The 18,368-nt window shown below is 31.1% G+C and overlaps 1 protein-coding gene across 1 annotated transcript; it reads right to left on the reverse strand.

The window, feature by feature from the left end:
- Positions 1–415: 415 nt before the first annotated feature.
- On the reverse strand, positions 416–17,194 carry LOC132759056 (MICOS complex subunit MIC19-like). The gene is made up of 5 exons (XM_060750779.1): positions 17,061–17,194; positions 10,789–10,846; positions 4,981–5,063; positions 4,397–4,467; positions 416–616 (listed from the first exon to the last, which is right to left on the reverse strand). The coding sequence occupies exons 1-5, from the start codon at positions 17,118–17,120 to the stop codon at positions 445–447; spliced, it is 444 nt and encodes a 147-aa protein (XP_060606762.1). The 5' UTR covers positions 17,121–17,194; the 3' UTR covers positions 416–444.
- Between the last annotated feature and the right edge of the window lie 1,174 nt (positions 17,195–18,368).

An 18,368-nucleotide genomic window follows, 5' to 3' on the forward strand; every position in this document is an offset into this window, starting at 1 on the left:
AAATTTGTTCTACATTAGTTCAAATATTTGGACAAAAGAAAAATATGTCTAGACAATTCTTAACAAGTGCATCATTTTGTTGAATTGGTCATATTTTTTTTTTTTTGGAAATATTTAGGAATTTTTATTTTTTTTATTTTTGAAAATAAATACCTTTTTGAAAGCATAACCAACAACACAAAAAGAAGTTACTTAAATATTATCGGAAAAAGTCATTTATTGAACAGATGCTGCTTGGAATTCATTTTTTCTTATGTTCTTTTTGGAGTTTTGAGGACAATCACACTCACTTCTATGCAACTTAAAAGTTGAGCACTTTAAAGCAATGGTAGTACTACCAAAGTTTAACTGTTTATACATGAATAAATAATATACACATTTATTTTGCAAACTGGTATACTGATTTTCATCAGATTTCATACTATATTTAGAATGAGTTTTGAATTAACCTAAAGAGATAAATGTTACAAAAGGAATTACCTCTCTAGCTTTTTGTACTGCCTCTGTAAATGCTTTAACTTGTCTAGAACAATTAAGTGGTTGTTTCATGTTATTTTGATAGCATTCATACACTTCCTGTTGAAGATCCTGGCAGACTGGTCCACCACTTTGTTTTCTGAAATAACAAAAAAAATATCATAGAACATTTAAACCAGTCTATTCAAAATTCTATTTCTAACAAAAATGACTTTAGTGGTATAGCAATAAATGACATTCTGTTGGCTTATCATGGGAATTAGGTGTTGTAACAATCAAATAGATTATTATCATTATTTCTAAAGCAGCATGCCTCCATATTTTTGTGTATTTTCATTAAAATTTAGGAAGATCCTTGAACAAACCAGTTACAAACCACCCTGATATTTGACATGTGTTCTCTCCTCTTGATTTACTTGTAAATTTAGGAAGCCTTCAAAAAACTATAACTATTGTTGAAGATTATTGAGATTGTTTAAGGTACCCGTTATAACAAAAGAACTCATGTATGTGTCAAAAATGTGCACAGAAAACAAGCTATTACTCTATTAGTTACAGGATGTGGTAGAAATATTGTGATCAATTCAGGCATTTCTTACAAAAAAAAAAACACACACACAAAAAACCCAAACAAGAGCTGTCGGTAGGACAGCAACGCTCGACTATTCTAGTGCTTGATAGTAAAAAAATAATGCTTGATACAGTTACCTACTCCTGTTTACAGGTTGGGGTCATGATAGTGAACAAGTGTGCAAAGTTTCAAAGCCATATGTCAATGGACTTTGAAAATATTTGAACTATTACAAAAACTTTAACGTAAATTCTAAGTCGAAAAAGGGGCATAATTCTGTCAAAATGCTTGATACAGTTACCTACTCCTGTCTACAGGTTGGGGTCATGATGGTGAACAAGTGTGCAAAGTTTCAAAGCCATATGTCAATGGACTTTGAAAATATTTGAACTATTACAAAAACTTTAACGTAAATTCTAAGTCGAAAAAGGGGCATAATTCTGTCAAAATGCTTGATACAGTTACCTCCTCCTGTTTACAGGTTGGGATAATGATGGTGAACAAGTGTGCAAAGTTTCAAAGCCATATGTCAATGGACTTTGAAAATATTTGAACTATTACAAAAACTTTAACGTAAATTCTAAGTCGAAAAAGGGGCATAATTCTGTCAAAATGCTTGATACAGTTACCTCCTCCTGTTTACAGGTTGGGGTAATGATGGTGAACAAGTGTGCAAAGTTTCAAAGCCATATGTCAATGGACTTTGAAAATATTTGAACTATTACAAAAACTTTAACGTAAATTCTAAGTCGAAAAAGGGGCATAATTCTGTCAAAATGCTTGATACAGTTACCTACTCCTGTCTACAGGTTGGGGTCATGATGGTGAACAAGTGTGCAAAGTTTCAAAGCCATATGTCAATGGACTTTGAAAATATTTGAACTATTACAAAAACTTTAACGTAAATGCTAAGTCGAAAAAGGGGCATAAATCTGTCAAAATGCTTGATACAGTTACCTCCTCCTGTCTATAGGTTGGGGTCATGATGGTGAACAAGTGTGCAAAGTTTCAAAGCCATATGTCAATGGACTTTGAAAATATTTGAACTATTACAAAAACTTTAACATAAGTGGTTACGCCGACACCGACGCTCGGGTGACTACAATAGCTCTACTTATTCTTATCGAATAGTCGAGCTAAAAACATTCAATACATAACATAAATATTATTACATTTCTTCAAATTTGTCACATTATTTTTCTTAAATTTGATTTGTGTTTTATACTTTATCTGGAGAAATTCAGCTTTTAAAGTTAACTTAAACTATAAAGATCTACCCTGTGAATTTAAAATAACATAGGCAAACAAAATTCATCAAATTGTTCTCAAAATATTTGTGTCTTCAAATGTTTTTTATAAAGACTATCTGCACCACAAAGATGTCCAAACAAAAACAAGAAAACATTGGTTATCATACTGTCCTTGTCATTGAGACAAAGAACATTAAACTTGACAGATTGTCAACCATGCACATGCTGCAAATTTAATGTATAAAGAGTCAAAACTGCTTATCATATTCTGGTGATTAACTCTAAATGAGAATAATAAAATTAGATTACAGGGCAGCTGCCTAGCTATTAAAATAGTTCTTTATGACATAAACTACATTCTGGATAGAAACATCAGCATTCTGTTGGCCCACATGCAAGTCAAATCAACTGTATGTAGGAGAAAAAGCTCACAGTCAAAGGTCATGGAAGTTGTTGTACAGAAATCAATAAGTCAATTTGACTCAGCCTTGCCAAGTGGAAAGTACAAATTTAAATAGAAAGCAAATTGCAAATTATATAATCTACCTCAGAATTCATAAAATTTACACCTATGATAACATATTAATAACATTTTTAAACTGATCCCACTTACATTATAATATACATGTAGATGAAGAAATATACATTCTTCAAAATTACATGATAATCATTATAATTCAAATGGTTCTTCATTCACAAAAATAAAAACTTATAGCAACATGCCTGTCTTTTTTCGCAATTGCTTTACTACAGAAATTATACGATGGTACTATAAGCTTACTCACATATTTAAATGACTGCATAAAGTAAAGTACATGTAACATCAATATAAAATAATGAAAGCAGCATAAACAGTGTCACAGTCTGCATATGGTAAAGATTTTTTTTAATAGAGATAATAAAACAGTATGACAAGATTCTATCTCATTTAACCTCTATGATACGTGGTCAGATAAACAGATGTTAGACTGCCGGGAAAGTTCATGAGTTCATCTCACATTCAAATCTGCTGTAATCAATCGATGTATACTTATAAGGCCACATGTCCTTACATGTATAAATGTATATTACAATATCATTTCTTCGTAGCTTTTCACCAAACACATTAAAATGTCACTACGTCACATATCAAGATTAAAAGTTCACAAACTGTGACAAATTGAAGCTATTTTAAACAAATTAGTTCTAGCTTGTATTAACTACTAACAGATTTCATAAAATTCTTAGGAAAAGCAAATTTAAATGGCTTCAGCAAGTGACAAAATTGCTTTACTTTTTTTTAATGATATAAAGATAGTTGCAATGTAAGAGAAATATGTATCAAAACTTTCAAATTAAATTATATAAAATACAAACTGACAGATGAAATTCTATGATCTTTGTTTGTCCAGCAGATTATTAGTTTTTATTTATAAAATGTTAAGCTCAATTGCAAAACAAGTTCTTGCAACTTATATTAATCACTTTCCATTCAGCTAGTACTGGTCTAATATGAAGATACATGGATGAGAACTGAGTAGGGCTTGTATCCACGATCCCTGGGTTGAGAGGCAGACACCTTAACCACTAGGTCACCTCTTCCCCCCATCAGATCAGATACTGTAAATTCATATATTGCAACTTTCTTACTTTTAGTTAAAGAAGACCTTAGGTGCCCTTACATGCTTTATTACAGGCACAGCATATACACAAGTAGAAACACAGAACCTTGTAGAGTCTCAGCACTTAACCTACATTATTATACACAGTTACAAACAACGGACAGCTTATCATTGAACATATGCTGATTTTCAAACCATTAACATTATATTTTTGGGGGTTACAAAATGTTAAGATCATATGGCAGCTTGACTGGTGGAGGAACACAAGTGCCTTTCTGTATATTATTTCAGGCCCAAACGGGCAACTCAGTAGAACCATCAACGTTTCGTAAACTTGCTTCCTCACATCAAAGAATCCAAAATCCCTGTTGGGATTCAAACGGTGCATCACAATGGTGAGAGGAAAAAGGTTTGAAGTCAACAATCTTTACCAGTTAGCCACGGACATCCCCTCCACCCAGAAACCAATAACATGTTTGCCTACAATGAATACTTACATAAATTTCGCTTCTACCTCACGTATAGCACGTTCAAACTCTGCTGCTTTTATCCTGTGTGTTTCTGAACTCTGAAGCAAAGTAATAAAGACTTTTGTGACTGAACTTTCATTGCTACATGCAGTTTATAACTTTTTATTACAGTGAACATTGACTGATAAATCAAGTTTTCTTCAATAAAGCATTTTTTAAAAGTTCTTTTTTCCAAAAAGGAAAAAAATAGCTGTTTTTTAATATAAACTTCAAAACTTTTAATATTTTCAATTCAGCCTTATCAATAAAGTACTTACTACTGTAAATTTGTTATAATCATAGACAATAACTTTGAAATATTACATCTGAAAAATTCAAATATTTCATCTCGCAGTTTTATATATTTAGAAGAGAAACAAAACTGTTCCCGTTAGCTCTGTTTGGACAATTTACTTTCTTCCCATTCTGTCCTTTTATTTTTAAAGAAACTTCCAGAAATATATGTATGAAGGTACCCAAGAGCACCACCCTTAATTCAAGTGATTTTTTTTATGTTTTGTTTTTTAATAAATAGATAAATGTACAATGTAAGTTGACAGTAAAGTTCTTACAGCCTTTGTTATTCTTTGCCTGTATTCTTTTTCTATTTGGTGTTTGATGGCATCAATTTGTTCTTGGGTCAGTTCTTGGCTTTCTGGAATACAAAATAAAACGGGTATGTTGACAGGGTGTCATGTGTGATGTGGCTGAGTGATATTATAATTAATTATCAGCACTTAACATTATCATTTCTTTTTTATGAGGGCTGTCTCAGTAAGTAATTACAGCCATTACATACAAAATACTCACCAGGCTTTAATAATTTTATTCTTTTTTACCAATGTTTAATATGGCATTGCTGAGTGTACATGCAAAATATAAGAACTCAACATGTAATCATTTAATTTGATTATACAAAGCAAATTATACATTATGCAATTAGCTGGTACTAAAATGACCCCCACTCTTTAACATCATAATAACATAATGTGATATTATGTCAATATTTCTCATTTACTGAGCATCAACTCTGTGTGGATACAACTTTTATATCAAGCTACCTTCTTATATAAGGCATAACAAATTGTTTTTTGTTGTTTTTTTTTAAATTCTCTGCACAGTAACTTTTACAGAAATGTCCCAGAGTGAAAAAAAATGTGCAATATAACCGGCACTCTTAACCTGTTTCCCACAAATACCATTTCTAAGCTCTTTCAACTAATACTACCCAGCACATACACAATTTCTCTTCTACAGTTAAACAGTTCTGAGTCACAAATAACGATGAACATGAAAGCTAAAACTTAGTGACCATATTGTAAAACAAGAGTACTGCATGCAGTATTAATGACCGTCTACTCTAATGAGGAAAACGACTATCAGTCATCAACTTTTACCAAAAATAATATCTAAGTTAAGAAGGGGCAAAACTTAGCTTTCAGAATAATGTCCCTTGTCTTACAGCTGTACCTTGTTATGACAGACAACTAGCTTTCAGATAACTAGACAACTTAGTATACCTATTTTCTATTTATACCTTTGACAGTTTTGAAATTATTCTACTAAATAAGTAATTATGAAATTGTGACATAAATTCTAAGTTAAAAAGGGACAGCACTCTAAAAATATAGCTTTCAGAAAAAATACCCTTTATGTTTAACTGCACCTTGTCATGAGAAGTTATACATTTACAAGCTATAAATGTGATAGTTATTAAGGTAATTAAACTTGAAGCTGGATTAGAATTATTGCATACTCTAAACACAAAAACTTGTGGAAGTTGGAACAAAGAGCTGTCTTTCTGTCCAGAAAACAGCATGCTTCATTTTTCCAGCATGCCTCTAGATTCATACTAATTTTCATGAAAATTTTGAAAATGTATTTAAAAGAAATACATGTACAGTCGACATTGTATTAAGAGACCACTCAAGGGACTGCCAAAAAGTGGTCTCTTAATAAAGTGGTCTCTCAATGGAATTCTGGAATATTCGAGACTTTTTTATTACAAGTCATAGATATAATAGCATCTTTTTTTATAAAAACAAAAACTATAGAATATTATGTATGTATTACAGTTTTATAATTACATTTATGCTTTTTAAAAAAAAAAAGTCATCAATATTGTTTGTTTTTGTTTTTTAGTAGAAATGTGTGTACAAATGTGATCTACGCTCATAATACTGTAAACAGGTCATTTTGACCATGAAACAAAGCATATTGTCTTATATTTTTCATATGTTCATACACATCTCCTGCTGAACATACTTTCGAATCATCAGCCAGAGTTCCAGATAATTTTTTATGCAATGAGTTTTAAACTTCTTGATTTTTTCAACAATTAGTTTTCACACTATTTCGATTTTAAATTCAACAAGCATTTGATAGTATTGCGGGCAATACAGTAGTCCCCTACCGGTCCCTCAAAAAGTTCTTTAATTGTCATACACTCCTGTGTATTGCCATTTATAATGAATTTGAGGATGAAGTCTGTATTTGAAAATATCAACCACAAAACATAATAAAATAAGTTTGTCTATATCACAGTAATGTGTTAAGTTTCCATGCTTAGTAAGGAAATTATGTTTATACAACCTTGTCATATTATTACCAGGGCTCACGCTGTCGGTCGCCATAGTCGCCATTTGCGATTATTTTATAAGATTGGCGATTATTTTTGCATTTTGGCTACAAAATCTGGCGATTATTTTTTACTTCCAACAGTGTTTATATAAGGTGTAAAAATCGATAATGAATGCAGTAGACCCAATTAACACCAGCGGGGTGCATTTAATTGAGTGTCAACTTTTTACCGGTCACGTGCTGCTAACTATATTGCCCGAGGTGATAAAATACATGCGAGATGTATAATTGTATAAGTACTTTAAAGATATTGTCCAGCATTTATAATAGCCATCAAATATCCGTCAATTAGCCACAAAAATCGTTTTAAAATTGATAAACTGGATATTGACTTACCCAAAATTTACCGTGAATTCCAGTAATTGCAAATTTTGATTTTTTTTTGTTTTAAGCTACTTGACTAAATCGCCAGTGGAAAACAATGGTAAAATATTTAAAAAGTATTAAATTCCAAACAACTATTTGCACAACAACCAAAATTGTGAATATTTCTTCAGAAAACAGGAAAAATCCGATTGTCACATATTTTCGCGACACCGATAATTTTGATATTTATTTAAAGGTGAAATAAGCTATGTTCTGTTTAAAAATCTTTACTACTATGGCAGAAAATTTGTATTACATTGGTGATGATGATATTTTTCAGTAAATTATTCAGAAAAAAGGCTGCATTCTGTGAATGAGTTTGCAAACTTGTGTTATTTCTATAGGCTAATATGACCTAGATCTACTCCAGTTCTGTGTGAAATGTGGAAATTGACAGTGGTTATAGCTGACAAAATTTGATTAGAACAAACAAAAAAAGTTGTCTGATAACAGCATTATGTAAAGTTATAATGAATCTTTAATATTATTGTTATACAGTAATTATACTAATTATAACGTTTTTATTCTGTTCTATAATAACAATTAAAGTTGTGGTTCTATTTAAAAAAAGGTAGTTATCAATATACACAAATGTATCAGTTTATTTGAGAATCCTTATAAAACTGAAAGATATAAATGTAATGTTTATTTAATCAACTGCTTATGTTGGTAATCGCTAATTCGTGAATAGTCCGCTGAACTTTTGGCTATTATTTTTTTAAGTTGAAATTATTGGCTATTATTTTATTTGAGCCAGTGTGAGCCCTGATTACGATGTGGGATTTTAAAGTAAATCCTATAAGGAATGAAGAAGTTGGAGTGAAAATACCAGTTTCTCGAAAAAAATCTAAGTTAAAGGGGGACATAATTCTGGAAATAGTCTTGCTAGAGTATTTAACCTTCTCAAAAATGTCGAGTGATAATAAGAAACATATATATGAAGTTTGAAGTAGATACATTAGGAAATAAAGAAGTTATTTAAAAAAGACAACATTTTTTCCCCTAAAAAATCTAAGTTCAAGGGAGGTAATACTGATATTTTTTGTGCTAGAGTTATAAACCTTGTCACATATGATGTGGTTGATGACCAGAAACTTATATTTAAAGTTTGAAGTAAACACCTTAAGAAATAAAGAACATATAGTGAAAAAGCTGAAAAATTTAAATCAGAAATCTTGAAATTCAGGCTATTTGTTGCCATAGCAACCAGAATTTTCAACATAGGAAGAAAAGAAAAAGATGTGCATAATCTCCAGACTGCCATCTACCCATATTTCAAGTTTCATAAAAAATATTTTCAGTACTTTTTGAGTTATCACTGGATCCAGTTTATGTGTTAAATTTGCCATATTTTCAGACTATTTGTTAATATTTAAAAAAATCTAAGTTAAAGGGGGACATAATTCTGGAAATAGTCTTGCTAGAGTATTTAACCTTCTCAAAAATGTCGAGTGATAATAAGAAACATATATATGAAGTTTGAAGTAGATACATTAGGAAATAAAGAAGTTATTTAAAAAAGACAACATTTTTTCCCCTAAAAAATCTAAGTTCAAGGGAGGTAATACTGATATTTTTTGTGCTAGAGTTATAAACCTTGTCACATATGATGTGGTTGATGACCAGAAACTTATATTTAAAGTTTGAAGTAAACACCTTAAGAAATAAAGAACATATAGTGAAAAAGCTGAAAAATTTAAATCAGAAATCTTGAAATTCAGGCTATTTGTTGCCATAGCAACCAGAATTTTCAACATAGGAAGAAAAGAAAAAGATGTGCATAATCTCCAGACTGCCATCTACCCATATTTCAAGTTTCATAAAAATATTTTCAGTACTTTTTGAGTTATCACTGGATCCAGTTTATGTGTTAAATTTGCCATATTTTCAGACTATTTGTTGCCATAGCAACCAGAATTTTCAACTTAGGAAGAAAAAAAAAAGACGTGCATAATCTCCATACTGCCATCTATCCATATATCAAGTTTCATAAAAATATTTTCAGTACTTTTTGCGTTATCGCGGGATCCAGTTTTGTGGACGGACGGACTGACGGACTGACAGACTGACAGACAGACAGACAGACGGACGGACTGACGGACTGACAGACTGACAGACAGACAGACAGACGGACAGACAGACGGACAAACAGACAGACGGACAGACGGACGGAGGGTAAACCTAAAGTCCCCTCCGGTTAAACCGGTAGGGGACTAATAAGATTTTTAGAGATCTAGGATGTTTTGTCTTTTTTTTTTGTAGAAGGGCCATATTTAATTGGATACTACATGTATTTTATAAAGCATCAGATGAGCACCTACACCATCAGCAATGAAAGGCTCGGTTCTGTAATGTTTAGTCCACTACGTTTCACGATTTTATTTCGACTACAAACGATGACATTTGCTATTTACTTAGACTCAATTCCATGCGTGATTTCCTCAAACAATTTATCCGGTCTTATTAGATGTCTTCTTCGATAAGGGAGGTCACTCTGAGCACATGACAAATCTATGCAAATGCGGTGTTGTGATACGTTATTGCTCTGACAAAATATGTCACAATAAATAATACGGTCAGAAAATCTGATTTTGAAACGATTGCAATTGTTATTCATTTCGTATTAATTTAAACGACAATTATTTGTGGTATTATGACCATGAAAAATATTTGTTTGTTTGCTTGTACACATCACACCTCCTCGCTGATTACACAGGTGAGAATGCCCGTAGGGACGATTGTTTGTCAGGGCTGTTTAATAGATACTTCAACACTTAATTTTGTACATTTGGGCCGACATTTAGTGGCCGCTGGCCGCGATATGGAATCGTCGTTTAATGGAATTAAATTATATAGTAAAAAATCATCGGAGGGATTTTATGCGGCCGCTTAATAAAAAAGTCGCTTAATAAAGGTGGACGCAAGTACGATGCCGACTGTATATTATGAAGTGAACAAAAAAATAATACATGTATTACATTTAATGGCACATACATTTCAAGAAAATTAACCATGTCAAAATACGCAAAAATAGCCCTAACTGAGTTACCGTAGTTATGCAGTAGAAATATGGTGATCAATTCTGCAAATTTAAATCACTTTAAATCAGACATTAATCGCACATAACATGTAAATTAAAATTAAATATTTTTAATTTTCTTAAAATATTTACAGTACATTTTTCTCAAGTTTGATTTCCTTGAAATATGTTGGCTCATCTGGAAGCATAAAGCTTTGACATCAAAAGTATTGTTGAGTTTCATTTAAATAGCTTGCATAATTTATAAGATGATGCTAGATAAAGTAACATTTGTTTCTAGTGCTAAAAGTTAAATTTCATCCTTGTTAGATTTTATATTCCTCATAGATAATACCTCCTGAAGTGTTCCTTTCTGGTTGACCAAGCAATCTTCTTTCAACATCTTCAGAAATCTAAAAAAAAACACAACAAAACAATAATAAACAAAAATTCTTAGAAATAAAAACTGTATGAGCAAAAGTGTTAAAATTTATTCAGCACTGGTGACTTTGACCCAAACCTTCACCAAAAGTAAGAGTATTCTATCCATAGTATCTACCCACCAATTATGAATGATATTGGTCAATAAATGAACTGGCTAAGATAAATGTTTAATATGAAAAGCGCAACAGAACTACTGAAGGATGGGGTGGCATTAAGCACAAGAAACATCGACCAAAGAGACTTTTAAATTAAAATATAAGTGGACCACAAATTGAAAAGATACATTTTTTTATGTACAAAGTCCAACCAGAGACATAGATAACAGAGATAAGCAGCTCCTATATACTCCATTGAAATATCACTCATGCCTATCAAAAAGTGAAAAAATTAGGCATTTTGTAGCAAATAAAACTTAATGGATGTACATTTGATCCTTTAATATTATATACCATTTGAAAGGTAAATCTTTTATCTATTGCTGCATGTTAAAATATTGGTAACTTTCCATGCCTTTCACTTAGAAAAACATAGCAGAACATACCCACTGAGCCAGTTTTTTCGTCATATGAATAGTTTTGTAACAAAAATTATTAAGTAGTTCTCTTTAAAAATTGATGTATCATTTATTTAAATGGGAACTGTAAATATTTTTACCTGCAGCCATAGACAAATGCATAAGCTTTCAGAAAATGTATCATTTTACTGATTTTGATATCTGGTTAATAAGTTTTACTTGCTGCAAGTTTTAAGTTAAGCAGGCATGGTGATATTTTAACTTGCTAGGAAGTTGCCTATCTCTGTTATGTCTCTGGTCCAGCCAAATATTGATTTGTGGCACCAAAACTGTAAAAGTCATATAGGGCTTTCCAGCTTTACTGGTGGAGGAAGACCTCCAGGTATAAATACTTTGTACTTTGTTGTAAGATATGAAGGTATGAAATTCAAATAAGGCAATTAAGATAAAGTAATATACTTAAACATATTTTACTGTAAAAAAGACTTAATTAAACCAGAAATCATTATGTGGACACCAGGGTGTGTAGATACTTTGTATAGTCTAGCTAAAAAGCATCCTAATACTTTCATTTTTAATCTGATCCACTGTTTGATTCAGCATAGAAATGCGAGTCCTATAAATACGACATCACTTTGAAGTATTTTTGCTTCTTGGCAAGTAAGGCTTGCCCAATTTGGACTATCAACTAGCTGATACATAATTATGTCTAATATTTTGGAGTATGAAAGATTTACAGACAGTTCATGCAAATATGTTAACTGCAAAAATTAATGAAAAGTTACTAAAAATTATTAGAATAAACATATAAAATATGATAAACAAGATCAGCAAGGAAAGGTGGCGTTCAATGAACTTTAATTTTGTTGAATTATTAACTTTATGAAAAATATTGGATGAGGAGTGAAGTATCTTATGATTTTGGGGGGTGAAGTGTCTTTGTGGTAAATGTCTTGAGGGGTAAATTTGTGTACTGTATGACTAAATACCGAATATGCGGTACGTTAGGATACCAAAATCAACTTGATTTCGGTAAAGTTACCGAAATCAACTTTTCATTACCGAAATCAACTTATAAAATCACAATTAAGCGTTTTATTATTTTATTTTTCATTATAATATATTACAATAGGTTAATTTTGACTTACATGCAAAAAATCAGTTTAAAATAATTGATAATTATGAAATTAGGATCATATAACTAAATATCAAGATTATTCCCCGATTTCTCACGAACCGAAATATATGTTACAATACCGAAATCGACTTGTAAAGTCACAATTAAGCGTTTTATTATATTTTTTTCATTGTAATCTATTACAATAGGTTTAGTTTGACTTTCATGCAAAAAATCAGTTCGAACTAATTAATAATTATGAAATTAGAAACAAATATATAAATATCAAGATTATTTCCCTGATTGTCACGAACCGAAATATATGTTACCATACCGAAATCGGCTTGTAAAAGTTAAAACAAACATTTTCATAGATCTTGTTTAATTAATTAATATAAAATCATTCAAACTGAACCATAAACAAAGGAAAATAATATTTTATTATAAAAAATGATGATGTTATAGACGGATATGTATATTATAATATATCATGATTACTTCCCCTGTTAATAATGTGTTGCATTACCGAAATCAAATCAGATTCATTTCAAAGATGAGAATAACCCCTGAATAATTTGCATGAATTTCAGAATTAAGTCTATGAGAAAAGTTAGTTGAGTGAGTTTTAAACTTTGAAATAAGTGTTAGTTAATAATTTCATTATCTGAATTTATAAGTGAAACCTAACTGGTTACGGAAATATTAGAAAAATAAAAAAAAGAATAATGGGTATACAATACCCGTGCTCAATTTGTGCTAAGGATTGTGTAAGTGACACCATATGGTGTAGCTCGTGCAAGCATTGGGTACATCGTACCTGTTGTGACTTAACAAAAGTAGATTTTCACTCATGGTCTGTGCAGTGCTTGAAATTTGCGTGCACAAAGTGTGCATTCAGCAATGGACACTACAACTACAGTGCAGCTTTGGCTCGGTAAGTCATTTTTATTTCATATGTGTCTTACATGAAATTAAAGCTGCTTGTCTCCATTAAGACAAAAAGTTCATTACAGTTTAATATTATATGACCTATAGCAACCAGCCATATGTAATATATATCAATTTTATTTTTTTTTAGTTATATAGTATAAATATTAATCAGATATAGTAAGCTGGTAAAAATATAAATTTATATTAAATAAATTGTCAAAAGATCTGTTTTAACTAACATGTATGGATGGTCGCTATACGTTTCCGTAGAAAAATTATGTTATATGAGACAATGTGCTTTGATATTATTATTACCAATATCAGTTATCAGTTGTTCCAAAAATGTATGCATTTTTTTTATGTCCCCTAATGTATTAATAAATACATATTCTACTTATTGACAAAGCGTTTTTTATATTGATCGATTTAAAATCATTTTAAATTTCATATCTGTAAACAGCATAAATTCATGGTATGACTGATATACATTTATATGATGGAAAAATTGAACATTTTATACATTTTATACTGACAAATTTAATGTTGTGTATTACTGTATTAACGTAAGGTGTGAAGTAATTAAGGCAGGAGGTACAGTTGACATACAATGTAAGTGAAAGATTATAGTGAAAACCATCGGTTTATTTCGTAATAAACATTTAAATAAATGACTAGAATATAAAAATATTATAATAAAGAGTCCCCGTAACATATGTTAGCGATTTTGTTAATATATAGTTTAACTTTTCAATAAAAGAAAGACACAAACTTTACATTTTCCAATTTTACTGCTTGATACATTATACAGTAGTAACAGTACATTAGTACCTTTAAGAACTGTTGGAGATGGTAATTGTCTTTACAGGGCCGTGTCATTGGCCTGTTTCTCACACGAAGGACATCATGTGTTATTACGATTATTAGTAGCTATTGAAATTGCATTGAACAGAACATTCTACAACAAGGATAAAACGAAACACAAAATGTTGAAAAATGTATTTGTTATTTGTTCAGATGTCAATAAGTTGTTATGTGACGCATTGACTTTAGGTGCGTACTCAGAGATGGCTCACATGGTTGCACTCAGTTCTGTATTGGGAGTCCCAATACGTTCATTTTACCCTCCACTTCGCAACCCTGAGTTTTCGAATGCCTTTACGGGGGTTGTGACTGGGAGATCAGTAAATGAGTCTTATTTGGACACAGAACTGCCTGAAATCATGTGGACATCAACTGGGCCGCACAGTGCAACACACTTTAAAGTTAACCACTTTGTACCACTTGTTTCAAAATTGATGATGGTAAACCAGTCTGTTGAAATTGATCTTGATGACGGTGATGATGACATAAACATTGATGCATTTAGAAATGAAGTTGATGATGTTGATATATGTGAAGATGATAATGTAACAAGCTGTGTTGATGATGATTGTGATGTAGATGTTGTTGATAATGATGTTGTTGTTGGTGGTGATGATGATGATGATGTGGTTGGTGATGATGATGAATTTGGTGATGATGATGATATTGATGATGATGTTGTTGTTGGTGGTGATGATATTGATGATGATGTTGTTGTTGGTGATGATAATGTTGGTGATGATGTTGGTGATGATGATGGTAATGATGATGTTGGTGGTGATGATGTTGGTGATGATGATGGAAATGATGATGTTGGTGATGATGATGGTAATGATGATGTTGTTGGTGGTGATGATGATGATGTGGGTGATGATGATGTTGTAAATAGTTGTGACGTTGAAAATAATGATGTTAATTTTAGCTCATTAGAAGATGGATTACATGGTACATTGCCTGGGAATTTCCTATCAACTGAAAAAATTGTCGATACTTTGACACAAGCAAAAACGGGGTTAAATCATATACCGGGTGGGCGGAAAGAAAATGTTTATTTCATTTTGGACAATTCTAGAAATTTTGAAAGACGGAAGCACAAACAACGCAGTGATTTTTCAGATGACTGCGGGGTATGGGCTTCCAGTTCCGGTGCTTCCCCCAAACAATATTTTCTTTCGGACGGAAAAGGGACTCTGACGTCTATTCATTTTAAAGACGATCAGTACGGAAAGTATAGGTCGGTAAATAGAAAGAGAACGTTCACTCCACTGGATCCATGAAGAGAGCGCCTCCCCGTGGTGTGGCCTGGATGCACTGAACAGATATCACACGCGATATCTATTCATTTGCAACTGAACGCTCTCATCAGTAGGTTTTCTTTAATTTCAAAAGCATAATACCTTAAATAATAAATATATATGTATTATACATGTATTTTATATAAATCATTTAAACTTCACAGCTGATTTCGGTAATGCTAAACTGTTGAGAACAAAGGGAAGTAACTCAATAATTACATTTTTGTTAATAACATCATTAAAATAAAATATTTTCAATAGATTTTTTAACTGAAAGTCTATTTTACTAATTTCTATCAAATAATGAATAAATATTAGCAATATTTTAACTAGTTTGTGTTTTACGAGTTGATTTCGGTAATGAAAAGTTGATTTCGGTAACTTTACCGAAATCAAGTTGATTTCGGTATCGTAACGTACCCCCGAATATAGTCCAATAGATTAGACGTTACAGGCTTGTTATAGTTTTATGTTGGTCAAGCCTTTACGTCTAATAGTTATTGCTCAAAAACGCGTAGCATTTTGAAAAATTAAAAACATGTCTGTTGACTTGCCTTTCAAGCTTTATTCAAAAGCTTATCTTCTGTTATTTCAATTGCATGGTCTATCATTAACAAAAACTTTAAAACAATGTACTTATCAATTAAAAATAAAATATTAATATCAGTCTATTTCGCTCATCGGCCATACTGGTTAAGTAAAGCGTTTTACAGATTGATTCCAATTTTTTGAACGGAAAAATATATTTGAACACACTGACGGTGCATGGGCAATTATTTCGTTGAAAAAATATTCCGTTAGAAACTTCTGGACTCATTTAAACGCTTGCATTTGAATTAGCCAATCAGATTTCGCGCACTGTATGGCGGCCATTTGTATATCAGCTGTACAAAGAATTTAATTAAATGAGAGGATTTAATCATGACTTTTCGGTTGTGACAGTTCAATTATTTTGTTTAAAGGTATTTATTTTTTAGTTTTGTTCATAAGTAGGTCAAAATTAATGTAAATACACGCTGTTTTAATTGTTTAAATTCATTAGATCTAAATCGATGTCTAATGTCAATTTTTTTGCTACACGATTTTGCAAAGATCTGTTAAGACCTAACGTAACATGGAAAATGAAAAATGTAAAATATCAGATTAATGAATGATAAATATGAAATAGGTTACGTATAGGTCTTATAATTAGGACTACCCCGAATATGGAGTGAAGTGTCTGTGGAACGAAATGTATGGTTCCCGTATAATAGAAATGAATATATTTCTCTATTGTAACAGATCGTTAAAAACTTAATAAATATGTTTCATGCAAAATGTATTTAACTTTAACGAAAAATAATTAATTTTAGTCGCGTGCATTTTTCCATAAATTTTACCCCACCCATCATTTTATAACATGACCTTGAATTAAAGCAGTTTCGACTTAATTTTCTATGGTTTACGATAAGATTCAATGTTCTTACAACAACAGCATTTGGTTGGTTATCTATAACAATTTGACGAGTGCTCTGAGAACCACCCATTATTGAAAAATCATAAACTTCTTCAATTAAATTGACCGGATGCGGTTGCACTTTTTCGTCCTTCAATAATTCGTACCAATAACAACATAACATAATTTAACGTAGTATACTGCCGTAGCTTCTATTTTTGATTTTATGATTACACTCACTTTAGTTATTTTTCTGTTTTATTCTATAAGAAAATATCTGCTCATTGGAACCATTGTATGTATTCTTCTTACGATACTTGTATCCAACTGCTTTGGTAGCATACATCTTTTGTCATTGACAGCTTAATGTCTAATACTTCTTTCTTTACATATAATGTAAATGGATTATCCAGTAAAACTAAACGAACGAGCGTTTTTCATTGGTTAAGATCAGAAAAAGTTGATATATGTTTACTTCAAGAGGTACATTTTAAAGAAACTTGTAAAGATGAATGGGAAAATGACTGGGATGGTACAATTATATGTAGTGGCAATTCGAATAATCAAAAAGGTGTTGCTATCTTGTTCAGAAATGATTTGAAAATACAAATTCTAGAAAAATATGAAATTGAAATTGGTAGATTGTTGGCAATTAAAGTAAATATTGAAAATAAAGAAATAATTATAATAAATATATACGGTCCAAACAAGGATGATGTAGACCTCTTTCAAAAATTAGAGTTATTTTTAAAAGACAAAATACAACATGTTTTTATAATAGGAGGAGATTTTAACACAATAATTGATCCTAACATCGACAAACAGGGAGGAAATGCTTTTACTCATTTAAAATGTCGTCAAAAAATTACAAATATTATACAAACATACCAGCTTTTAGATATTTATAGGATCCAAAATCCACAAAGCAAACGATTTACATGGCGATCGAAAACACATGCAAATATAGCATGCAGGTTGGATTATTTTCTTGTTTCAAATGATTTAGTAAATTTTGTTAAAACTACAGGAATCAAAACCAGCTTTAGATCAGATCATTCAATTGCATTTTTCAATATCAGTTTTGATTTAGTTAAAAGAGGCCCAGGTGTTTTTAAATTAAACAATAGTCTTCTCTTTGATAAAGAATATCAAGAAAAAATAAAAAAATCCATTACTGAAACACGACAATTAAATATACTAGCAAATCCACAAACCAGATGGGAAGTAATTAAAAGTACTATTCGAAATGAAACAATTAAATATTCAAAGTATAAAAAGAAAATCGAAAGAGAAAAACTAACCAAACTTGTCAAAGAAATTGATGAAATAGAAACTAAAT

This window comes from Ruditapes philippinarum, unplaced genomic scaffold, assembly GCF_026571515.1.
Source record: "Ruditapes philippinarum isolate M1 unplaced genomic scaffold, ASM2657151v2 ctg7395_1_1_1_1, whole genome shotgun sequence".
NCBI classification, from domain to species: Eukaryota; Metazoa; Mollusca; class Bivalvia; order Venerida; family Veneridae; genus Ruditapes; species Ruditapes philippinarum.

Bases quoted from the DNA above. Each gene is read 5' to 3' on its own strand.
- LOC132759056 (XM_060750779.1), bottom strand. From the start codon at position 17,120: ATGGGTGGTTCTCAGAGCACTCGTCAAATTGTTATAGATAACCAACCA. The intron at 10,847-17,060 runs GTAAGAACATTG...GTTTTTTTTTAG, and splicing joins ACCAACCAAATGCTGTTGTT to ATTTCTGAAGATGTTGAAAG. The intron at 617-4,396 runs GTAAGTATTCAT...TTGTTATTTCAG, and splicing joins GAGGTAGAAGCGAAATTTAT to AAAACAAAGTGGTGGACCAG.